Source organism: Melozone crissalis, unplaced genomic scaffold (genome assembly GCF_028551555.1).
Source record: "Melozone crissalis strain CALT ecotype California unplaced genomic scaffold, PUWL_Pcris_2 ptg000068l_1, whole genome shotgun sequence".
NCBI classification, from domain to species: domain Eukaryota; kingdom Metazoa; phylum Chordata; class Aves; order Passeriformes; family Passerellidae; genus Melozone; species Melozone crissalis.
In genome coordinates this window covers 15,018,874-15,046,074 of record NW_026535846.1, presented here as the reverse complement: position 1 = coordinate 15,046,074, position 27,201 = coordinate 15,018,874, and the positions used below count along the sequence as shown (strand labels likewise).

Genomic DNA, 27,201 nt, shown 5'->3' with positions numbered 1-27,201 from the left:
ACTGCACAGATTAAATGTAATTTTGGGACCATTCGAGGGGCTTTTCTGTAATTTTCTCACAAGCATGTTCACATTCAAAATTAAAAGCATCTACTATTTATAGCTTGCTTGAAGTTATATTTTACTTATTATCCAAGTCTGCCACACATCCTTAATTCTGTGTACAAAGGATGAGAAAGTGTTTGGGGTTTAAGCAGCTATTTCCATGTGCGTGTTTCCAAAGCTGCACTGAGCACAGACAAGTAACAGAGAGTATCACGAATTTCTGCACAAAACTCAGCCATAAAGGCAAGGAACAGGTGGCATAAGTAGAATAAAAGTAAATAATGGCACCAAAGGCAAGATCCCAAGGTGCCACTTTGCAGAGCTGAGACATTAGGAGAGGCCAGAAGCTCCTGGCTGGGGCTGAACAGCATTGCAGCTCTGATCCCACAGAAAGAAGAATGAAAAGTGCGTGTGATTAGAAAGGAAAGCATTTCCTCATCCTCTCCCTCCATCCCTGCACCTACATCCTGCTTCACTATTGACCAACAAGCAAAATTGGGCCCCAATGAGAAGAGCAGGCACACAGCATCACACTCAGCAAGCACATGACCAAATCACACACAGAGTTCCCCTGCCAGGGCACTGATCACAGCATCTTTTCTTCTGAAAGCTCTCCCTGATTTCCAGAGCAGGAACACAGCTAAAACCACGTCCTTGTGACTCTCTTCGTTTTCTGGGGATATCCTCTTCCTTCCTTTGAATGTTAAGCTGCTGCCTCGTTGTGTCACACACAGCAACTGTCAACACATTGTCCTCTTACAGCCCACTGTGTTCACAGTTCTGGGGCATCTGTGCATCCAACAAAACTTTTAAATCATCTCTGCATTTCCCATAAGACTTCCCTTCACAGTTGTTCAAAAAGAAGCAAAAAGCACAGGCAGAAATCTGTAGCAGAGCCCAGGCAATAGAAAACTATCCTAGTCTGAAAGTATTTATTCTGAGTCTTTGAATGCCACCTGAATTTTTGTATGAAAACCAAGCAGAATAAAAGTCAAATTCTAGAGATGTTGCTGGATTTTCATCAGTTTACACAGATAATGAGTTTAGCCTTTTTTCCTCAGTTCTTAAACTGTTAAAAACAAAACTGAAAAAAATACTTGCTCAGTCAAGTGATTTGCTGTGGTTAAAAAATTGCTGTTCCACTTTAACGGGCTACTTACCTGTCTCCTTTTATTCATCTCTTAGGTGTCAGAGGAACTGAAAGCACTAGGTGAAAAGTAGGGTTATGCTACATCACAACTTTCTCAAATCTTCCAAACCCTTCCTAGCATGACCTGAAAAGTCTTCTCACTTCCAGAACCTCAGGCTTCTTAAGCTTTCCAGAAAGAAAGCCAGCCAAAGCTACAGTGACAGTGTGATGTACATCTCCCGTTTTCAGCTAGAAATGTAGACAACAGAAAGGTCTTAATATTTGTGTCATAAACTATTTCCTACTGATAGAGTGTCTATATAAGAGAAGATGCCAGACTCAACAACAAGAAAAAAACCTTAAAATGGTAGTGGTTCGACCAGTAAACATATTCAAACTTCTGAGATTCTTTTCCCCCACACCTGTGTTCTAAAAATTCATTAATACAAAAGCATGTTTCCATTTTAAAATGCATATTTGTTATATGATAAAATCCCTGGTTTATGATATTAGCAGCAGCAGAACTCACTCCAAACTGAAGGCTGAAAATCAGTTTCACATAGGGAGGAATTGCTCTCATCTTTTCTGTGTCTTCAGACCACCAGCCTGCTGAGCTGATGCATCCTACACCACACAAGAGCATTTTGATACAGAAGAAAATAAAGCAGAACCCCCCAAAATCCAGCAAAATATTCCCAAAGGCATGGAGCTCAAATGCAGTAATCACTTCAATATCCAAATCATTTCAGCAATTTAAATATGGCTGCAAAGGCACAATCTAGAAACTGAAGAGGAACAAAGAAGGATGTGTAACATTTCTCTACAGGTTCCCAAAAATCTGTGTGATAACTTAATGGGCTTCCTTACTCAGCTCTTTCCACTTCACATGGGTGCTTCTCATGCCTCTACCTCTGGCTTTTCAGTCTATTAAACTGCAGCTGTTCCAATTACTGGAAGAGTATAATTAAAAGATGGTGTTGACAGTACTGCCCTATACATGAGTCAGTTAATTAATACAATTTCTTTGACCATATATCTCAAAACATTCATACCAAAATTGATAGGAAGGGAAAACAAATCTTTGCCTAAGGAGGAATCCAAAGGAAACCACTGCAGTCACATCTGCAGTCCTCTCACAGCAGCACTGAAACATCCCCCAAATACTGAAGTACAGAAGAAGATTGGCAATATGCACCTGGCAATGCTTTTACTGAAATGGCAACATTTCTAGAAACATAAGAAGTTTTACTAAGAAATCTTACTAAATCTTACAGAGAAACAGTCTTTGAATTAGTTATTTTAAATTTCATTAAGAAATTAGCTTTAAAACTGCTAAAGACAGTTCTGACAATAACAGCTGTACTTTGACTTGCTACCTGCTATACTGTCTCAAATTTTTTTATAACTGGGGATGAAAAAGCCATCAGACATCAGATATAAATTACAGCAGCTTTTAGAAGCAGTTGTACTGTAGCCATCAAGGTGCCTGTGATGGATAATAAATGGATCCATCCATAATCTCATTTCATAAATGGATCAGAGATGTTTACAAAGTAGTTACTACCAAATAAATTTAATTCTTTTAAACTGGGATGACTGCTCATGGAACAAGGAGCAATCATAAAGAAGTGAGATAAACTGGGTTTGCAGCCAACCCCTCCTGCTGTCAAAATGCTGTAAGTAGTGCAGGTTCCTGTCTCTATGGCAATATGTGGGGCCCTTTCTCAAATAGAAAAAAAAAAAAAAAAAACAAATCTTTAAATATTAAGTTAAGCAGTCAGGGCATCTCCTATGTGTTTAACAAAAAGTCCTACAGTTTTCTATCCCCTCACTCAGCATTTTTTCCTATATAAATGAAGAAATTGCTGCAGTAACATTTTAGGATGCATCAATTCAGTGAAAATTATTATACATAAATATACATATGCATACTATATATATGGGATTGTTTATATAGCATGTGTGTGCATATATATATGTATATATATATATACACACATACATACACAGACATGATATATAGACATATATTATTTATATACATATTTGACAAATACACATTACCCTGCATCTGACACAGCCACCTCCCCTTCCCTTCCACACACCTCAGATAGGAGAGATTCAAATTCTCATTTTATTTTCAGACTACCAAAGTTCTTCAGCAAACCCAAGATGCTGAGAAGGAATCATGTTGAGAAATTAGTTTCTCCATTTCACACATTCTTCAAATGTCCATAACCCCAGTCCTTGCATCATTCATAAATGAAAAAAAAACCTTATAGTCCAAGTTCGAAATGTCTGAAATTATTCAGCAACAGCAAACATTCAAAAAAACTCATGCCATTTCCTATAAGGTCACAATCCACTATTTTTAAAACTATTTAAGTAAAATAATTTTGCTCAAATCTTAAGTCAGGTTCCCAAAAACTTGCAGGAAAAGGAAGACAAGAAATGCAGAAATTCAGTCCCTGTAGTATTCACATTTTAAATATTTGGAAGCATTCAGTTATTAAAATATTAAAGCCTATCTCAGGTATATTTGGTAACTATACAAAGTTTCAGAAATATTTCTAATATTCTGAAGTGTGTGTTTCTTACCATGAAAGTGGGTTTTATCTTATAGATGTCTTGCATTTTCTTGTGTGTATTCTTGAAGAGAGATTTTTCTAAAATTGAGGTGAGATTTGTCAAGATGCACTGTTAACTTAATTACAAGACACAGGTTATAATATTTTTAAAAAAACAGCTTTACTTGGGTAAATTACTGTTATGTAAAATTTATTAAGTAAAATAAGGTCTTGAAACACTTAGTAGGAGGTAAAACCAAAGTGAGCTAATGAAGGTTTCCAATTTTTGATCTAAGTCCTTGTACTCTACTGACAGCACACCACTAAGAAGAAATGCTTTTGAATTAGCACCAATTTATTCAGAGAACTTGGCTCATCTTCCCCAGGTGATTATATTTGATAAATCAACACAGAAAACTGAATGCACAGTCACAGCACCAGACTGACCCTGCTGAAGATAATTGTCTGAAGCAACAGTTATTTTTATTAGGTCAAACTGTGAACTACAAAGAATTTATTTCTAAACAACTTCTCCACAGCTGTTATAGTCTGCTGGCTGCTCAATTTATTTCAGTAAAGTATGCCTAAACACATTTACACATCAGACTCAAATGCTGCAAATATATTAAACAACTTAGTAATGGAACAGAAGCCAGGACTGAGCACCAGCCATGAACAACTTCAGTATTTCCTGCACCACAGACAGCAAACTGCAAACTACAGGTGGCATGTGTTGGGTAATGTTTTTTGGAAATATTCTTAGAGTGGAAGTTTGTGGGTTTTTTCTTTCATTCTCACATTATTTATGTGGAATCTGTTAGTCCTCTTGCATTCTCTAAATCCTACCATCTTTATCCACTGGAGTGTGTTTTTGTGGTCCTGCACACCCACAGAAAGTATCCCTGAGGAAAAGAGAAAAACAGGTGTGGGTAGGCAAGAACAGAGCCTTGATCACTGCTCTTGTGTGCTTCTGTAAGGACTCAGTTTCATTAAAAGCCAAAAATTCAAATTTTTCCTGAACAGAGGAATTCCCACTGCACTGTCACCTCTGATGTCCCCACTGTGGACACTCCTGACACCTCTATCCCAAGGCCAGAATCCCTCAGGAAGACTGACAGAGAATTGAAAAGGTTTCAAGAAAGATGCTGATGCTTCAAGCGCAGGTTGTCAGAAATCATTGTGTGCAGCCTGGGAGCCATAAAAACTGCAGCATGCATCTCCCAGGATGCCACGGCCACTGCACTGCAGCTGGCTGGATCCCTTCAAGGAGCCACAAAAGCTGCAATCAATTCAATTACCTGCCTTCAGATACCCCGAAGAACATTAGATACAAACTTCTACTAAATAGTCGTTTGGTCTTAAAGTTCAGCTTGCCTTCACACAGGGACATGTGAAAGTCTTAAGCAGCAAAAAGTTCAATTTCAAATTTGTCATCAATGTTAATTATTTATGGCTAGTGTTAATTTCTCACATTCAGTGAGAGAAAAAATAGTGTAACTTCTCTACACTAGAAAAGGAGTTTCAGAACCACAGATAATTTCAAATAAATGCCATGAGAACAGGTGAAATTAGTACCAAAACCAGAACAGCTAACAGGCAGTGTGGGAAAAAGAGAGTTTTGTACTAAATTTTCATTGTACAATCAATGAGTGTATTTATGACGCAGAATTAGCCCCATCCTAGGGGTTATCAATATTTAAAAAACACTTGCAACTTTCCAAATGCATACCTTGCTTGCATTTAGATTTTTCCAGAAGACAAAAAAACATGATCACAAAAACAATTCTTCATATGAACTCATTCCATTTCTCTGAAATACACCATTATGTTCTACTTCTAAATCACTAAATGTCAAAATTCCTGTGTAATAATTAAATTATAGACAGAAAATTACAAACTTCTTTCATCTTTAGCAGCTCTGAGAACATACATTTAAGGAAAATTCCATATTTCCTAGGCAAAGTTTTGAAAAATGCCAGTTACTTGTTTCAAATATATTATGGTGGGCAAGCATACAAGCTATTAATTCATTTCCAAAAACAGATTTAAAGTTTTTAAATATTCACTTAGCAGACTGGAAGAACTCTGCAATTGCAATACCCCTATTTAGTGGCAATCTGGATAATTTAGGATCAAATGAGGACACGCTGCTTTGCATAAAATAATTGTACATAGCAAGAAAAGTACAAGCTGATTTTTAAAAGGCCCATGGAAGAATGGCAATCTTACTTGTATTTTTAAAAGCTATGAACTATTTAAATTAAATACTTGAAAGTCTTATTATTATAAACCTTTTTTTCATAAAACTTCAGACATCTGACTCCTATTCAAAAGTGCAGTGCAGTGCCTTCACCAATGTCCATGTAGCAGCTTCCACAGGTCATTTTACCAGCACTCCACACACTCCTGAGAGTTCCCTACATCTTTATTGAGAAATATGGCCACATCCCTGTACCTAGCAAAGCCCCCCCTTCAGAAACACAGAAGAGAAAATAAATCAGTGAAGCTCAGAGGAGAAGACTGCAGAGGTGGGTGGGAGGCTCAGCCCAGTGAAAGCCACCACCAGCACAGCTGCACCACTTCATCCCACCCACAGCATCTGGTCAGGAAAAAGGGGTCTAAATTCTGCAGATAACTCCAGGCTCCTATGCAAAACAGTCACATCCTTCTCATCTGTGCTGCTCTAGTGAATCACAGCAGGCTCAGGAGAGATCACATTGGAGGAAAAAAAAAAAAAATCAATAGAAGTGCATGGTGTAGAGGTCCTTGGGGTGAAATAGCATTGCACAGCTGTGATGCATGAAGACACAGTGCAAGAGTCAGCTAAACCAAGAAATGTCTGTATTTCAGCACCTTCTGCAGCTGCAGTAGTGTACTTTTCTATAGCTGAAGATGTCTTTTTGAAGCATACAAAGAGAACACCAAGCAACCACGATAACTTTGAGCTGGGACAAGCCCTTCACTGAAATAGTTTTAAGTAAGGCAGTTGTAATTCGGGCCTTTGTCTGCCAGAGGGAGCTGCAGGAAAGTGAAAAATCCCATGCATCTCATTCCTTCAAAAGTTTCAGGGTTGTCCTAGATTAAGGGTTGTCCTACAATTAAGGATTCTGACAAAAAGGGGGCTTATTGTAAAATCCACTCCAGCTGTGTCTGCACAGGGCACCCGTGCACTGATCTCACTACCAAAACCCTGCCCAGTGCCCTCACTCTGGGAGTGAGTCTCTCTACAACTCTGAATGGAAACAATATCTCCATTTAAAGTTTATTTAATTACTTTTTAATTAACACCATAGTGGAGATGACTGTTCCAGAGACAGACAAACAAGGAAAGCATCAAATGAGATGGTATCTAACACCTTCTTACACCAGCTTGTCAATAAATGCAGGGCAGCACTGCACAAAGACCAAGCTTCCAGTTAGAACAAGACACATTATCTTAAAATAGATTATCATTAAAAGACTCATTGCTTTGGGGTTTTTTTGCACTCTTCACATACTGCTTCTAACACCTAATGGTGGTACACCTAAAAATCTGCCTGTGGTTAGAGGTACTACCACACATAACTATCATTTATATGTTACCATACCAATAACTTTTTTTTTTATAGCACTTGCTTAAAAGCTTAAAAGAAACAGGAATTGGTCTCATTTCACAAATTGATAAAGCAAGCTATTCAAACAATGTGTTCATGGAAACTGGGATTCTGTAAAACAGTTTAGGGAAGAATTTCACTACACATATACTGGATAGCACCTTTCTTCCCCCTTGCATTTTCAGGTAAACTACTTCCACCTTCAAAAACTTGACCAATAAAAACCTGCACACAAGGGTTTCCCAATTTGAAAAATAAATTTAAAAAAAAAGCAGAGGGGTATACCTTTAAATAAATCTTTTAAATGCTAAGATCTAAGCTGATGCAGCCATCCTTAGATCAAAATTCCACCAATAGCTTTAAAATCAGTGCAGTTGCACTGTGTGCTTTTCTTGCAATCAGAATGCTTTTAGGAAAACCAGTCGTGCCACCTTCTGGAATTCATAAGAACTACACACCAAATATTTTAATACATTCCCATTTTAAATGGAAAAAAAAACCCAGTACAAACAGAAAACTCACTTTATCTATGAAAACAATGAAAAATACTACTTTTTTATGCTTTGGTTGAGCTGTGCAACATCATAGCTAGGACTAGGTAGATTGGACTAGTTTGTACCCAGCCTTGAAGTCCTAAGGCTGTACTACCCAGGAGATGGATTTGATGGTCCTTAGTGGTCATTTCCAACTGAGGATATTCTGTGACACCTGCTGACAAACACAGCACCCTTCCCACATTTTACCTGGTCTGAGACATGAGCTATTCTGCTCTTTGTCCCATCTTACCAGCTGCAGCAAAGAACTGGGAAAGGCAGAGAGTAAAAAGGATGAGAAAACCTGTGGAATGACTTCTGTACAAGAATTGACTTTCAGATTTGACTTAACAGCATGGAAAGCAGAGAGGAAAGAAGAAATACATTCAGAGTATATAGTGTCACACAAAGCATGGGAAACGTGGGGTCCTGATTCAGCTGCTCTCCAGCACAATAAAGAGAAAGCTTTACATGAAACTAGCAGATGTTTGGTAGGGAAAAAAAATGAAACAGAGGAAATGTCTTCAAGAAACATACTGCAGCTATCCCACCAGCAGCAGCTCTTCAATAACTGTTTATTACAACACAGATTCACTGAGGCAAAGTGAGAAAAACAGTTCAAAACAGAAGTGGTTGTACCCAGTCCCCCATAGGTGACTCCAGCACCCACTTCTCCACCTTACCTCCCACTACCAAAGCATCCCCAAAACTGCAGTGGGACACACACATGGCTATGTAAAAACAACTGTAAATCCCCTTCCTCTTGTATTATACCTGGATCTATGTAATTAACTCTGTACTGGTAAAAAACACAAGGGAAGATGAGTTTAAGCTGTGACTTCAATAAATTTTTTATCATTTCTAATCTATGCCTTCAATACAAAACTGTTTCTAGATGTCAAATTCCCACCAACAGGTTCTGAAGCAGAAAAAGCTTCAGTGAAGGAAGAATGAAGGCATAGAATTAGGTATGAAATAACATTAACAAATTAAGTGAATAACTGACTCCAAAGTGTGTCACCTGCTACCTCACAATCCCTCCCAAGACAAACATTTAGTGATTCTCCAATCTAAAACAATCTTTGACACAGAAAGTAGGTATTTCTGAGTGTAATTTTCTGCTGTAACTTGGAACTACAAAATGGAACTATATGAATTTAAAAGAGAATTTGGAAGTTTGGTGTAGGAACCAAACCCAAGACCATGCTCAGTCACTAATGTACCAACAGCAGAAACAAGGTAATACAGCTGAAACACAAGGACATCTATTTGCATGCTGACAAACCTGTGCAAACCTCTGCATATTCTTTCAGCCATGTTTACTCAGCTCTCTGCAGTATGTGTCCCATGGTATAATCATTTTCTGGATCTCTAAACAAAGCAAAACTTACATTAATCAAAGCTTTGCTTTGACATGTTCTTCCTAGTGCAGGATATTTTACTCCTTCTGAAGTTTGGCATTTTCATTTTCTGGAGATGCTGAAATTACAATTTTGCCCACACAAGACAGAATGATAATACACAGGAGGGTATACAACACCATGAGAAATACAAAACATTATTTTCATCATAAGCAACACCATAAATCATGCTGCAAATAATATCTTACTTGCCTGAAAGATTTTACAAGAACCTCTGAGATAACTAATATAACAGCAAAGTTGCCCAATAATACTTCAGGAGAATCATGAGAGAAACTCAGACCAGGCAGGATGTGACTGCAACCCCCTGAACAAAGTCTTGCTGCATATTGCACAAACTGTTGCCAGGAAAATGCAATGCCATAATCCCACATAACTAACTGTTAAAATACTTTTTTTAAAAACCAATGCATTAACATCAGTCATGTCTGAGCTTCTCCTGCCTCCCTATGTATCTACAGATATTTAGAACTGGAACTGAGTAGATTCCTGCAATTTCCTAAAGCATTTCTTCACTCTTTTGGAACACTGATTCTAAATTTCAAACCCTATACTGAAAGCAGCATTGGTGTCTAGAGATCCAAAGGCAATCTCAAAGGAGCTCAGTACTTTCATGACAGTAAAATCCTTGAGAGCTGAAGCTTCAGAGGCCTTTGAACAGCCTATACTGAAAACATGAAAAGAAGAAAAGATTAATTCTGGGGACACGTGAGAAATCTCTGCTGAGACAAACACACATTACTGCAAAAGCACAGGATACAGTGGTCAGATTAGGAAGGGAGGAAGGCAGGAAGGGAGGGCAGTAAACCAGATATTTATTCAGTAGGGTCAGTACTGAACTCAAAGCAAAATGCAGTTGGTAGCTTAAGATAAGATGAACATTTGCCACAAGAGTTTCTGTAAACACTGAAATCAAAACTGTTCAGTGAATAATAAACCTCTGCAGGGAAACCAAGAGTTACAGCAACTATGAACCCAGGAGTTTTACATAAACACTGCTACAGAAGACTGTTCTTTCTTTAGTGCTTCTCATCAGATTTCTGTGAACTTGTGTTCTGGCTCATATCCCGAATCAAGCAACAACATGCACAAACATACCTTCTTCTGTTTGAGTCTTTCACCAAAGTAGAAACATAAGCAAACTACTGACACCTTGCTGTCCAAAAAGCAGCTGCTGGGGAGAAGTTTCTAAAACATGACAAAGTTTTGCTGGATCTTGAAATAAATGTCCATTCAAGGACGTTTTTTTTGCAGTGGGAAAGGGGATGTGCCGATAAATCAAAGACTGATTTATTTAAAGGAAAAGGCCTATTTGAAGACTACCAAGTATTTTAAATAATTACATTCAATAAATAGTTAAGAAGATTTTCAGTCATTCTATCAGGCACCTTTGTGTAAATAACTAAATACAGGATTTGTAGATAAGCAGCCTATTTATAATTGTCTTTTATCAACACCCTAGAACAAGTCACAAGACCCAGTGTGACTAAGCTTTTACTTCAGGGCTCTAATCTGATGAAAGTCTACAAAATCCAAAGGGCAAAACTAAAATTAACTAAAATTATTGAGCCTTAGCTTTCTGCTGTTGAATGTACAAATTCTTTTTCACAGCAAATCCCAGGAATGTGATTCAGTTCATTTACCCTGCTCCCAAGTTCTGCATCAGTGTCTAACCCAGTTCACTGGCTGGAGAACAAGGCCATTGCTGTTCTCCAGGGCTGCTCATTACTCCTGCAGCATGAACAGCAGAGGGATGGCTGCTCCCACTGCACAGCCAGCCAGCAGCATCACACAATTACTGCTCATAGCCCAAGCCTCTGCCACACCCCAGTGCAGAGCAGCAATGAAAAGGATTTCCTGCTGCCAATGACAGACCAGGGATGTCCTGGCCAGGGCCCTGAGCAAAGCCCAACACAGACAACTTGTACTTTGCTGGATGGGCCAAGCTCTAATTATCTGAAAACAGAACTGAGCAGAGTCACATTGGTGCTCTAATTACCGGGAGACAGAACAAGAGAGGAGAAAACCTGGCTGTGGGAGCACAGAGGAACCCAGACAAAGGCAAAGATGCTGCTCCAGCCAGGAGAGAGCAGCTTGACAAAGCCTGCAAACTCCTCTGCTGCAGCTCTGGTGTTCTGCTGCACTCCCACATTGCTCTGACTCACTCCAGGCACATCACTTTCAGCAACAGCAAACACGGCTTTGCTCCTTGTCCAGCTGGGCTTCCAGGGACTTCCTGACTTGTTGATACATGACCTCTGTGCTCTTTGGGACAACAGAAGCAAAATGAGATTTAACACATTCTCCTTAAATTAAGTTCCCTCCTGGATCCTTGGCTGATCCACCTCCACCTACCTGGCTGTCAGCTTAGATTCAGCCACCCTGTAACAGGTGAGCTGGAGCAGAAGAATGAAAGCAGAATTCAGGAATTTGGAACAGGGTGGCTGCATGCTGGAAATGTTTGGAATCCAACATGATGGAGCTGGATGTGAAAACATAGCTTGGGAAAATGGAAGGAGATTAGCAAGATGCTCAAGTTTCAGCAATGCCATAGGAAGGTCAGGCATAAATATACACAGAATATTGTGACAAGGCAGAAGAGCAGTAGTTATAGCTGGAGGTTTTCTGAGACAGACATGGACATTTAAACAGTGCACTGTTATGTTCCATTATTAAATTTGCCATTATCTGCAGGAATCATACTGATGTCTGGATTTCAGAGTGTTTATTTATGGGATGGAAATCACCAGGCTGTAGAACACACTGTTTTAAAAACTGAGCTGTTTCCCTGAACAGCCTTCACCGGTCCTGCAGGATACCTGTATAATATATCTCTGATGATCACATGAAAACTTAGTAGTTGCTTCAACTTTCATTCTCCAGGACTGGACATGAATGCAAATCTAACCCAACACTTCTCGTTATTACAAGATGTCCTTAACAACATTAGCAAGCTTAAGGTGCAGCTCATTAAAACAGATCAGTTTCAGATGCAAAACTGATCTCCCTAGACAATGAGCACAAGCAAGACTCTTTTTCCAGCAGAGTCTCCGCCACTGTGTGATTATTTTCCAAGATATGACTGATTTTGCATCCAAGTGAACTGCAACCTGAATCAGAGACATCCCAGATGTCCAATGACAATGGAATAATGGGAAATGTATTACCAAGCTGCACACAGGAATATACACAGGCAGAACACCTCTAGCATAAAAAAGAGTGGAAAGACTAATTTTTGAAACAACAGGAGTAACTTTTGAATGTTTTGCACATTATCAATTTAAGAACTATGCCAGTCTGTACCCAAAAGTGATACATACAGTTTAAATATGAGTCACAATCAATAAATTACATGCAGACAAACAAATACCATACTCTCTCTCAAAGGGACAATGCCATACACACTATGGGAGTAGATTATTTTAAATTTAGGACTTTAAAGCACCTTATCATAAGCACAAAGTTGCTTTGGTTAAAGCCCTTCTTTTTAACTTGATGCATTCAAATAAACAGCAAACAGAGCAGGGAAACAATTATTCATAACCTGCAACCACCACTCATCAGGAGAACAACTATAACCAGCAGACACCCACCCACCCAAGTGACAGAAGACAGAGAGAGGAAACAAAAGGGAAAGTGACAATCAGGATGAGATTACACTACATTGCTAACAGGTGTCATCAGATGGAGAACTTTCCAAAGTCAGCTTTCCAGAAAAAACCTGCTTACAGTATGCTGAACATCCTACAAGCCAGCCAGACCTTCCAAGCAGCCAGGGCAGTTTGCAAGCTCACCTGTCCCAGTAAAAGCAGCAGCTGACCTCCTTTGAATGAAATATGAACTATTTTAGATCCACACCTCTCTGCCTCCCACATGAAGTTCAAGTTGCAAACAGTTCCTGTGCAAAAGGCACAGGCTCACAAACCACACACTAAAGCTGCCCTTGGACAGATGGCAGGACCCACAGACATGTCTAGAGGAAACTGAACTGCATTTAACACAGAAACATACCCAAACCAAAACCCAGCTTCTAAATATGAAAGAGAAGGTTTCTGCTTTGAACCACTGTTCTTTCTTCACGAAGAAAAGAAAAAACAGGAATACACTTGTGTCATGTTTCAATAAATTCATTAAGCCTGGATGTTAATTTCTAGTCACAGAAGAGGAACTTGGGTGTTTTTATCAAATATTCCATCACAAAGAAAACATTACTTTTACCTAGCCAATCTTGAAAACAATTACAGATACTTTCTTTTAATGCAAGTTAACATTAAAGCTGCAAGTATTCACCCTACCAATTCCTAGGTCATTTTAGTGGTTGGTTGAAAATAAAGATTATTTGGAGAGCTAAGAGCATTTACAGGAGAAAAACTTTTTACTGAAGAGGTTGATTCTTCCACTGAGATTAAGATACCTTTACCCCTTAACAAGCATAAACACTGTCACACACACCATACTGAGACCAGATGTAACAAAAACCAGTGCCCAATAAATATGGTAAGAAGTTTGTCATTGCCTTAAAAAAATATTCACTGAATTTTTTTCTAGTTCTTTATCTTCTAATTTTAATTCTGACATTAATATATTAAAAAAGGCTTCACATCACAATGCCAACATTCACATTTTGAATGGCAATGGAATTTTAAAGCATTCAAGTGCACGTGCCTGGGAACAAAGGACAAAATCATGAACCTAGTGAGGACTGAAAGCACTTAAAACATCACTGCTATGAACACAGAGATGTGTTCATCTGCTAAATAAAATGAAGTACAAAAGAGTAACTTGAAGGAAATAGGACTGAGTAGGTACTGGTTGGGATTACTAGAGACTGGAAGTTTTCAGAGATGGAGAGAACACATACATAAGAACTCTGGTCTAAGGAAAGCTTTTATAACTTTTTTTCTTCAGAGTTTCACAGAATTATTCATTAAAGAGCCATTTTCCACACTAAGCAGAAACGTGACTGACCAAAACACTGCTAAGAGGTTGTGTGCACTCAGAGTGCAAGTCTGAAAAGTGAAACTTGAGACTGAATATGCTCAAATCACCATAAATGCATCCAGCAGACAAAAGGCACTTGTGTGCCTGTTTTGGGGGAAAAAAAAAGGCAGAAAATATATTGGTTCTAATCCAAGATCAAATCTATAAGGAAAATCCCCCCGGAAGCAGCGAGCAGCATACCAATGAGTTTGGTCATTCTTCAAGCCTGATTCAGCTGCTGCCAAAACATAACTTCAGTAATTTCAACTCTTGTCCTATGAATTATCTATTTAGACTGAGACAAAAGTACACTAAATCAGTCAATGAAACTACAGAATCTATTAAGATTTCTTCCCTCCAAACTTGCTAAAAGAAGGTTGCTTGATGTCAATACGTGCCTTGGAACAGAAATAATTGAGCATTTATTCTTAAGATGAATGCTCAAAACAGTTTTATTAATGTAGTTAAATGAAAGGTTTAAAATGCCATTAGCAATCCAAAGGAAAAAAAGTGGAAGTCTTAAATGGCATTAACAGAAAATCCTAGTCATGAATGATGCCTCTCGCTGCAGCAATAGTTTCAATCACCTTTAAAGGAAAATAAATCCTACCAACATACTGAAACACTCATAGCCAGGCTGTTACATTTCATACAGTGGTGAGGAAAGGCACATGATGGATCCCTGTCACTTTCTCAGATAAACACTAAATCAAAAGTATCATTCCTGACAGGATGTCAGGATGTAAAGATCCTTTACAAAGTAGTGTCAGAAACTGTTGTGCCAGCAGCACATTTCATCATAAACTTATGACCCCTAATCTTACCTTTTCCATGTAAGTATGAGGTTCCTATTCAATTGCAAAATGCATGAAAACTAATAAAGTTGTTTATATTTGAGCATGCAGCTCAAAAATTGCATACAGAAACATACTGCACTACAAAAATATTTATTTGTCTTGTTTCTTTGAAAGATTGAACCCATTTATCCCAGCATAAATTAACCACATCAGCCAAACTACCATTATGGGTGTGCAAAGTACAGCACAAGATAATAGAAACAATGCTATAGCTTCTATGTTCATATTATAAAGGAACTATTATGTTTTAAGTGAAGATTTCATTTCTAGAAAAGACACTGAAATAAGGTTGCTGGAATTTCTGTTGGGTTAAGGCAAGCAACTCTGCATTAAATGACTGCTGAAGATCTGTGGAGTCCAGCTCCTGTTTACTATAAGAAATTAAGACTTGTGGTTTCAAAAAAGCCTCAAAGAAAGCCACAAAACAGAGGAGAAATTCTAAAACATAGAATCACAGCAAATCACAACTTTCCAATATCTAAAATGTAAAGATGGGAATTGTTCCCTTCACAAGGATACACTTGTCTAATTTTTCCATCAAAAATCTCTCTTGAAAACATGTTAAGAACCGAATTATTATCCAATTAAAATCAATATTAAGTCATTTTTGTCACCACAAAGCATTCCAGACATTGAAAATATTCTGTATTACAAAAAAGGGGAAAAAACCTACTGAACTTTACTCATTTTTCTCTTTGCCAACAAAACATCAACAATTGAAATTCAAAAGCTGAACCAGGTTTTCAGACATTTTAATATTATAAAGCCTTGGGTGAAAGTGACAGTATTTATATCAAAATAATCTTCTCATTTCTTCTCTTCTGCCCACATGCTACCTCGAGTTTTGGGCAGATCTTTATTTATGCCTTTTATCTTGCCTGCAGCAGTACATCACTGGGGACGTGCAGTTTTGCCTGACTGGTAATTTGTGTGCTGGGAGCACTAAAGAAAGAGTGTTTTGTTTGCAGGATCCTGTCCCTTGGCATGAAAGTGAAGACATAGGAAATATGAAGGGTGCTGTTTCTCATTCAGAACAGCAAGGGCCTTAAATAAATGCAGTTATATTGCTAAATTATTTTTGCCAATTTATGTCATCAATTAGGAGAAGACATCTTCTAGAAGTGTATGCTGCAGGTATAAAGAGTTACTGGCAAATAGACAACCATTTTTCAAAACTTCTTCTACAATATCTTCAAGATGCAGCCTTTTCTGCCTTGTTATCTAGTCAGCCAAAATCCATCTTTCACAAAATTAAATTGTTCTGGCTTCTGACAAGCCCTATATTTCCTAATCTTTGAAACTACTCAAGTGTCTTCCTGCCTTGTCTCTTCAGCCACATTAATTTACTACAGCACATCCATCCAAAACTCCTGCTTCTCTCACTACATCCAGTATGAAAAGCTGCTTTCTGATGCCCTACAGGGCTCAGCTTTGCTGCTTTTGCAGCAATTTTCCCTCTCAATTAGATCAACCTTTGGCAATGCAGCCAGCAAACACTTGTGTGCCCTCTTCCATGGGACCCCTAACACACAAAGGTCCCAGAAAAGAAGAAGCAACAATAATTTCTCCTTCAAAACACCAAGCTGGCAATGGCACTCAGCAGAGTGATGATATATGGCAGCTATCACTTCTTAGGCACTGGAATAGATTTTGCACAGATCCCAGACAACCCACAAGCTCTTCCAGCAAGAATTGGGAGCTCCAGTTTGGGACAGCACAGGCACAGCTTTACAAGTGCAATTGAGCAGCAATTGTTAAGGTAACAATTTGCATCTTGCAACCCCAAAAACTTGGTAATATCTGATCAAAAGCCACCAAAACTAACCATGAAGAGGGGTGCAAGCTGACCGCAGAGCACTCTGCTAGCACAGCAACAGCAGAGACTCAGCCTTCCCATCAGAGGATATTCTGATCCAGCTGCAAACACCCACATGCAACATCTGTTGAGTCAGGGCTGCTTAGGAGCAAGGATTAAAGAGGGCATCAGACAACATTTCAAAAAATATTCTCCATGGATTTTTCTCTTTAACTGAAAATACTATGACACTGTTCTTTATTACAAAAAGGAAAAAAATATCAACAAAACTATTCATTTTGGCTCCTTGAAGCAAAAGCAATTTTTAATAAGTTGTCCAAAGACTAAATTTTAAGGAAGCTTTGTTAATAAAAATCCCAACACACTTCATATTGCACTGAAGAGTTCATCAAAATTCAGCTGTAGGCAAAGTCAGCATGTGTTGGATCAGTTCAGACTTCCTGAAATGCCATTTACAAGCAGTGAATTTCAGGTAAGCCACATACACTAAAAAGGAAGTGAGACTAATGGAACAGGATTCACTACAGTGAACTCCATAATATAAAACCATATTTAAAATCAGTGCAAGTAATTCTTGTTTTATGTAAACCATTCTACTGCAAAATTAGCTTGTACAGCACCCAGAACACTGCTAAAGCAACATAAACACCTGGCTTGTGAAAAATACACCCTGGCAAGCAGGAGGCAACTCAGCAAAGGACACATCACCAATGTGCAGAGAGTAAAGCTCCAAAAGATCTATTGCTTTGCCCTCACCATCCTAAAACACTTCCCAAAACAGCTCAGAAGGACACCAAATCAGAATACAAACTGCTTTACTGCACAGCCAGTGCAACCTTTAATAAGATATTGTACAGCAGCAAAATAAACCTCTTGTGCTGTTACTCTGAGAAAGGAAAACCCTTCTACAGCCTTAATGAAATCTAATCTATAATCTCAAAACCATTGAGCAATTTCAATCCCTGCATAACATTTGCAGGAACACAACTGTGCTTCTGTGCTCCCAGGATACACAGGATTATTTCACTGCCTAAGTACACTGGCATCTTGGCTCTCAAGTCAATCCCTGTCTTGGCAGATAGGGGCTAATTCCTACATTGAGCTCCAAGAGGGACAAGTCTGACAATACCAGAGTCATTGTAAAATTTCAGCACAAACAGGGTTGCATTTTACAGAAAGATTTAGGACAAAGCATAGCTGGAACACATTTTACAGAAATTTTAATCCACTATCTCATGTCTGCCACAAGTCATCTGAGACCCCTCCTCTCTTTGTACATCACTTCTAAAGATTATCTGCTCCAAATGAGCTTTCCTGTCCATTTCCATGGCCTAGAAGATGACACTGCTTCCACCCTCTGCCCTGTGTCTAAGGGAACAGCTCAGCCTGCTGCAGCATCAGAGCAGGGACAGAAGCTTTTCCCAAAACATCTCCCCTCAAATGGGGCAGGCACAGAAACCCCCATTTCTACAGGCAGCACATGAGCTCAGTCAGGGCTCCCTGCAAGAACAGGCTTAAACCACTGCACTGAACAGAAAGCAGCAAAAACCAGAATTTTTACAATGCTGAGGTACGTGTATTAAAATAGTGCCTTAAATGAAATATTCTTCTGAATTTTAAATCAGATGATCAACTTTTTCATGCCTGGATTTGCATAATGAACCAAATTTAAACTCACATTATCTATGGTGAAATTAATCAAATTATTATTAGCTGGCCCAAAAGCATCTAATCAATTTATTAGTGCTCTTAAAATGTGAACTTAGAGATTTCCCATCTCTTCAGTATTCTGTAAAGGACTTTCATCTGCACTTTCCAACCCTCATAAAGCATTTCCCTGATATAAGTCACCTGTGGCTACAACTTATTAAAGCTCATTCATCATCACCTACACTTAATAAACCCCCAGTGATGAAATAAACTCTGCTGACAAAAGGTTGATTAGATAAGCATTGCATGTAAGAAAAAAACTGTACAGAAGAAATCCAGCAAAGTGGATTTGGTTGTGGATTATCTCTACAAAGACAACAGGACCATGACATTTGGATCACACTTTTCCTCACTACCAAGTAAAAAAAAATCCTGCTATGAAACCAGCTGCTGACTGTCAATTATTTTAAGAGCATAAAGCTTTATGTGGTTACAGGGAGGAAAGGCCAACAGTACACATTAATCAACCCATTCATGAGGAAACTGAATAGCTTGGATACAGCATGTCCCTTCAGTGCCCAGCTTGTCACATACAGTCCCTGCTGACTACCAAGGGCACAGCCCAGGCACCTTCTACTGTTGCACAAATCACACTCACTCAGACATGGGCAGGAGTTGAGCAGAACAAGGCACCCTCATTCAGCCTGTCCAGAAATAATCAGCATTGGGAATGCCGTGCATCTCTGCATTTTGGTTGAACTCCATGTTAAATATGATCCACTTAAGAATTCCCACTCAAAAATTGATATTTCTGAAGTTTATTAATTTACAAATCAATATTACATAGAAAATGAAAAGCTTTTATTGGACATTTGTTCTTCATTAGTTAAGTTACATTTTAACTTAATGGACTAAGGTGCAGTGTATATTTCAAGCCCTTTAAAACCTCTGAGTATTCCAAAGGTGAAATTTTTTTCAATTTTTCACCAGAAATTCCTTACATCAGGTACACAGTAATAACCACAAAAAGAACAATGGCAACAGGAAAAAAACAATTTCCTCTATATAATCCACAATACTTCTCAAGATATTACAGCATAAAGGTTAAAGCCGAGGTTATGATCATGCAGAACTGGCAAAGGAACCAGTTCCTTCAGCTCCCTCCTGCACCAAAAATTAAATTAAATTCTCAACTTATCCCATTATATTTTACACAGATTCACCCTTGCAATAATGCCATAAGACCTAAAGGAACTGTCCACAAAGATATTACCTGTTACTGCAGCTACTAATGCTGACACAGAGGAATATTAATGCAGGGAAATCCCAAAACACTCTTCATGGTGGTGCCATTGGCTGTGAGCCTCATCCACTCAAGCATCAGAGCACAGCCTGACCCAGCCCAGTGCTGAAGACCATGAAAAGCTGACTGCTGTGCAACTAAAAGGTCCTTAAAGCAACCATCTGTACAAATTAAATGCTAGCCCTACAAAATAACTGCTGCCTATTTTACAGAAACTCTTTTCTGAAAATATAGTCAAATCTGTAAATAAGCCCCAGGAAAAATTTATGTATTATCAAATTACTGTAGCATCACCATAAGAATACTTGAAGGTATAAAGACTGATACTTGGAACAGTCCCAATTTTATTAAACAGATAATATTAAAGAGATCATTATTTTTAAAAATAATGAAGTAACGAAGAATATTGCATATTATCATTGCTACTCAGCCAACTGCAGCTAAAACTTCACAGACTTTGTCCACAAGAGATCTCAACAGAGTAAATCAAATCAACACTATCTCCTGGGTAAGTCAGCTGGATCAGGACAAGGATTTCTCCTGCTGCTTCATAAAGAATCCAGCATCTGGCCAGGATATTGTTACAAAAAAATCCTCACACAGCCTTCCTGAACCAGCAAGCAGAGCCTGGGAGAAGCCAAGGGAAAGAGGAGTACAAGCCAACTTTATCTTTAAGCTGATTTTCTCTTGAGTGAAAGCAAGACAGGCTTTCAAATCAGGCACTATTTGCAGATGCCAAACCAGAATGAGGACATTAAGCAATAGTGACTTTTTTTAATTAGTTACTTAACAAATCACAAAACCATATCTAAGAAAATATCCAAAAGTCTCCAGGAAGAGGGAAGTCTAAAAATCATTTAACCTTTATCTTAGATCCAGGTAACAAGAAAGGCAAGTCATGTGTAGGAACCCAAACTGGTTCCTACCTAGGAGTTCAAGCAATTACAAGTCTGTTGTAATAAAAGGATTTTTCTTCAAGAAAAGAACAAAGAAAAAAATTCACTGTGTAGCTTTAATGATATAAACATAGGAAAACTTAGAAATCAAGGAGCCTGAGGTAAGAGCAGTTCTTCTAACTTGAGCTCTTCCTTGCCAAGAAAAGCACTGAAGTTGTCCACAAAGGCACTATTCTCCTAGATAATTATCATTATAACAAAGCAGCAGCTCCAGAGTATCAAAGTTTATGGTTTAAAAGAAAGCACTCAAGAACACATTACTCATATTATACTTACACACACAAAAAAAAGAAGCACAAAGACTACCACGGAAAATCCTAAAATAACATGCTGCTTTAATTCACAACTGTTACTGGAAATCTGGCAAAAAAAAGGAAACACTGGGACTAATTACTCCAAAGGAATGCTGGCTGAGGAGCCTATAGCACTAAAAGCACAGCATTTTTATGGAATCCATCTGAAAAATAAGACATTGCATCACCTAATTGTGCTCTCTAAAAACGACCTTGTCTCCACAAAAGCAAATCCTTTAAGCACTTATTTAGGTACAGTTATACTCCATCACGGAGGTTCTTTCTTTCCTGTAATACTTTAGCAGTGTGGTTTAGCTGCTTGATCCCAGAATATTGCTGTTTATTCCAGCAGAAAAGAACAGAAAACTTTCAGGAAAGCTTCTAATGACTGCTATTGTTCCCATCATCTTTACAGCAGATATAGCAGACATGCAACCCAAAACTGGACAAGGACAATAAAATGTCAAGAACCTGACATGCAGAATAAGCTTCTGTAAGAAACAAGTTAACCCTGCTATAGGTTCCCCATGCCCACCATGTCAGGGGTTTTACTGCAGCCTAGAACACTTCCAGCAGCCAACAGTAAAAGCCTTTGGTAGATTGATCACTTCAGACAAGTGAAGCATTGTGGTTAATCCCTTATGAAACCATACATGGCTCTGTCCTCCAGCTCTTTCCTTCAACAATGAGCTTTGTCTGTGGCTCCCTTGAAGGGCTCTACACTCACAGCTTCCCAGACCCAAAGGAAACTTTTAGACAAATGGCACAGTTATTCTAAGTTGGAGAATTAAAAAAAAAAAAAAAAGAAATAATTCCCACATTAGCATTTTGGGCTTTTTAGAAAACACACATCAGTTACTCACAAAGAGTCTCTCCACATCATCTCTGACAAGCGGAAATATCTCCTCTGCTCTTCATGCACCTGTAGTCAAACAGAAAAGAACTGAAGCAGAGTCACAGACAGACATCCCCAAATAGCACCTGGCTCTCTGATCCCATGGATTTTCACAAAATGAACCAAGATTTGTTCCAAACATTCATGCACAATCTGTTTCCCCATTTCACTTACTTTCTCTGGTAAAATTACAGAGATGAAGGAGCACAAAAGCAAGAAAAGTGCTTCCTGTTTGCATGCATTAGGCTGCTCTTTGCTGTGGAAACAAGGATGAATTATGAAAACTAATCAAGTGAACAGAGAGCACATGCCCTAGATTTTTCAAATAATCTCTTGGTTTAACCCAGTTGTTCCTGAGCCTGCCTATCCCATGAACAATTTACTAAAATGGAAGCTGTGACTCATTAAAGCCACCTTTTAAGGGAGAGAGAAACAGCTCAAATTATTTATAAGCAAGACGTAATCACATTAATTTGTACAGAAGAGGCCAAAATCTTAATGACTTCCATTTCTAAGATCTAATACAGCTGATAAACAAACTCCTAGTTCTTTTTTTTTTTTATGTCTCAGGAGTATGGTATCTCACAGCCTTTAACCAAAATGAAAGACTACAGACTATATTCTGGCTTGTGAAATCATACCTCCACTTGAAGGGGCAGTGAAAAAGTTGTGACATTTCTATTTGTTGACATTTATTTATTAGCAAACATTGCAAAATATAAACTAGGCAATACTCCTGAAAAGAGCCACACTTCAGATTTTCGGTCTTTTATATATTTTACCTTTATAAACATAACTGAATGATAAAAACTTAGTAGCTGTATGCACTGGGTATTTCTTTAAAGCAATTTGCTATTAATTCATAGCCCAAAGAATAAATTTCTTTTTCGTAGTCAATACTTTAAAAATACAGAAGCAGATTTTTAGATAAGGTCACAGTGGCAGCTAATATATAACAGAAAATAAAAGCTTCTGCAAATCATCCTCTCCCCTTCAAGTGCTCTGCACCATGACAAATAAAATTTTGACTTCAGAGAGTAGACACAAGCTCTCCTAATTTAAGAGCCTGTCTAAAATCTTATTTTGCTTAAGCAGACTTAGACATTTAGTGGAAGGAAATAGCACACAGTATTTGTAAGCATGAATTATAAATTCAGTGTATGCTTTGCAATACTTTAAACATGCTACAACTGAGACAGCATCAAACAGAATTGTTTAATAGCAGCTAACTTGCCCACTCCCTCCCACTACAGCAGCTGGCAGAATAAAGTGGTTCTTAACTCTTGATGTTGTTGCACCTCAGGACATCCTCTTGTTTCAAACAAACTTTAGTTTCTCCTCTTTTAAAGAAGTCTGCTGAGTGAATGGGATGGGTTTTATCCATCCTCCATCACAAAACTAGCACTCAAAAAGTGCTACATCACCTGAGCTGCCCTGCTACCATCATGACTCCATTATTTGTGAAGTCCTGTGTGATGTGTAGTGTGGTTACTGCAATTGGGATGGGTGCTTAAGTCTCAGTCCTTGTTTTACCAACCTGTGGACACTACACAGGCTTCTCTAATGAGACCAATACATTACACAACAGTATGAAGGGATCAAAAAAATTCCATGTTGAAATAGAATTTTTCATACTCAGAAAAATTTCAGTTAACTTTCATCTTTAGCAATAGAGCTTCTATCTTCCTCGGTGCTGATTCTACATTCCCAGCATACAAATATCAGAAATTCACACCTCTGCTTATACCTCTGTCACAGAAAGGACAAATCTGATCACTAGCACAAACTTGCATGCCTCTGTCAGGAGCTGAATTTCTCACTAGTGTGCAAGGTCCTGAGGTCTCTGTTTTGCACTTGTAGCTGCTGTTATATTTTGCCATCATTCTTTCAGAATTGTCAAAAGTAGTACATTTATTAATGAATAAGGATTCATTTCCTATATAAACCAGTACATTTGTTCTAACCATCTTCAGCCTGAATACAGGAAGACAATTTAAAAGAGGTGTGGTTGAGACCCATGTAAAATTGTTGAGCATTCCTGAGAAGTTAAACTACTTCTACTTCCAACTCCATAAAGCAAACACACTACATGCATTGTCATATGCCACTGAATGCAACTCAGGTGGTGGATACCCTGTGAAACCTATTTTTACACCTGTAATTCATCTGTCAGGAAGCTCTAGATTATTAATGGTTGATAGTGCACACTGCTTATGTAGGTTACTTGTATCAGTTACAGCCAGCTCTTCAGAAACAGCAGCAGATGAGTGACACAAGGCATGCCAAGGGGTGACAAAGTGTGCAGGGCACAGCCTAGGAAGCCACTGAATGAACAAGCCCACACATCCTCAGGGGTAAACGTGAGCATCCAGGGAATGTGAGAAACACCTGTCAGGTCAGAGGCCAGACCTCAGCAAACATCACTCCTACAGCAGGCAAGTTGGCTTTAAATAAGTCTCAGAAATCACACAGCAGATGCTGGGACTGAGCCTGACCCACAGTGGTAACATAGCAGACAACCTGAATCAAAGCTAACAAAACACAGAATCAAAGCTAACAAAACACTCTGAAAAGCAGAGTGCTGGTGAAATGCACGGGAGCAAGAGGTTGAATTCTCCCTTGGGAGCACCACTGAGGGCCACAGCCCCATGCTGCTTGGTTTCACCCAACCACCCCTTGCCTACCTTGTGACCCAGCTGCACAAGCCCCCAGCAAACAGCTGTGAGGGACAAGCAGAGCCAGCCCAGCCAGTGCTGTCCCAGCAGAGGGACAGGGAGATGCTGCTCCCCAGGGCAGCCACAAATCCCCAGCACCCACTGGGCAAACAGAGAAGGAAGCAGCACTGTCCCTTCCAGCAGCAACTGATTAAATCTGACGCTGAACTGTGGTCTTAAAATAACGGCTTTAATCTCTATATAAGTAATAATAAGAGAATCTCTCTCTAAATACAGAGAATATATGCCTAAAAGAGCATTATCATCTTAGAAGTCAGATGCAGACTATCCTGATGTAGGCAGTTTCCAGCATGGACTTCGTACACGTTTCTGGAGAATAGCACAGCCTCCCATCTTTTATAACAGGCATCAGAGTAGCATTACTCAAGAGCAGCATTACCCTATATCAATTATCACCTGATAATCTTTACCAAGTAGAATAATTTACTGACTTCCACCCATAAACCAGAAGTATATAAGTACTTAAACATTTTCTATAAAAATCCAGTCCAGACACAAAAGTAACCCCATATTATAGACTACAGAAAATATAACTGAACCTACCAATTAGCTTCAGTCAGACAGAGTGCTGTATTTTGAAAAATTCAGTGTCATAAATTAAGCCAACAGTCAAAATACAACTCTAGGTAGCAGAACAGATCTTATCCTAATGGAAATTCTGCAATTTTGAAGAAGTCTTACCCACCAGAAGCAGTGCTACCATGTTTTACAACTGCAGTTACAGAATGGCCTTCGTTAATGTACTTCAAAAATATGTTTGATAAAAAATTTATTCAACATATTCTAGAAACACAAAATAAAACAAGCTTCAGCATGCTCACACAAGCTTAGAAGTCTTCAGTAGTTCCTAAAGTATTAAAAACCCCAAGCTTCTTGATATAGTATTTCACTCACACAGAAAGAGAAAACAGTTCCCTGAAGCAGATCCAGTCATTAATACACCACATATAAATCACACCTAAGTGAAACACCTGTAGTTTAAAATGGCACCAAAGGCAAGAAGAAAACAGTGTTGTATTGAATAGCTGTGCTAAGCCTGACAGACCTAGGTTGGATGCCCTTATATTATGCTCTCAACACTGGGAGCTTCAGCAATTACAGCACAGCCTAATCCAGTCCCAAGGAATGAATGGACTTCTCTCCATTCCCTTGAGCCCTAAGCAGATCATCTTCCCACACAGCAACCCCAGCCTGGCACCAAATAGAGGGGGACAAGGAATAGGCTGCAGATGACACACTGTAGTGACAGTGAGTCTAAGACAAGGATGCAGCAGGGACCCCAAAACACAAGAAAGCAAGAGTGAGACAAGCCAGTTCCTGCAAGAGCCACAGTGACCTGACAGGTTAGTGACTCACCCGGGCTCAGCTCTGCTCCTGGACAGCAGCACTGCTCTGTCTCTTCTGCCCTGGCCTCAAACATCTGCACCCTCTTGTCATCCCCAGCTGCAGGTCCAAGCTTTGTTCAGAGCTGTGCACAGCACCCAGATGGTCTGTCACTGGCAGCTGCCCAAAACGCTGATGTCCTCCCACTGCTGCTCCTACGGCCACAACACAGAGCAGATCCCTACCAGTGGCAATGCCCACAACTCCTGCTGTTTGTCGTTTGTCCAGACAACAAAGCAGCTTCCATGCCACCCCTCTCCTAAAGGTAATGTGAGCTTCTGCCTCCATGCTTACAGCTGGAGGAAGGTTTTCAATCACTATCTCCCAAGAGTGCTGACAGTACAAAGTTAGGAGTCTTACCCTCCATGGATTGCTTCCATTCTCCAGGAGCTCCATTCTGGACAGTCTGTGTCACAGATTTAGAGGCACCAACTACTCTGGAAGCATTAATGAAAAGGCCAGTTCACATTAGATTGGAAACAAGTGATAAAAGCAGGAAGTAAAAGCCTGTGAAGCTTCCTGGTAAAACAATGCACACACACTTCAGCAGACTGAAATCTTCCAGCCTTCACAATTGACTCCAAATAGCCAGTATACATTACCTGGCAATAAAAGCAAAAAAAAGCTCAGAATATTAAAGTCCATTCTCCCATTTTCTGCTGAAAACCTTTTGGCACCCTCTCCTACATCACATACCAGAGTGTCAGAACCACCTGCATCACTGAGAAATTGAATCCTTGGTATTTCCTTATTGCTACCATTCCAGTATCCTTATGGCAAGGCACCTTGGAATCACTTCCCACTGAACTCCAAGCCTTCCCTCCTGCTCTTACTTCCATCAACAATGTCCTTTACCTGGAGGCTTCTCCTAATCTACATATGCAAATAAAGGCCTCAGAAAAACACTCCTAGATGAAGTTAGTCAGTATGATTTCCAACAGCAATCACTGTCAGCAAGCTTCCTAATTGTGCAGCGCTGTTATGGGCAAAGGTGGAAGCTGAGGGAACACCAGGCTGCAGATAACTTAGAGGCATCAGTGCTCCT

At 39.1% G+C, this 27,201-nt stretch overlaps 1 protein-coding gene across 2 annotated transcripts in view; it reads right to left on the bottom strand.

The window, feature by feature from the left end:
* Positions 1-27,201, bottom strand: part of KLHL13 (kelch like family member 13) — a 74,761-nt gene that overhangs the window by 35,209 nt on the left and 12,351 nt on the right. For both annotated transcript variants that reach the window (XM_054289498.1, XM_054289497.1), the window contains one exon: positions 22,007-22,065. In XM_054289498.1, the coding sequence (XP_054145473.1) occupies positions 22,007-22,026 (20 nt within the window). In that variant the 5' untranslated portion in view covers positions 22,027-22,065. The remainder of the gene's footprint in view (positions 1-22,006; positions 22,066-27,201) is intronic.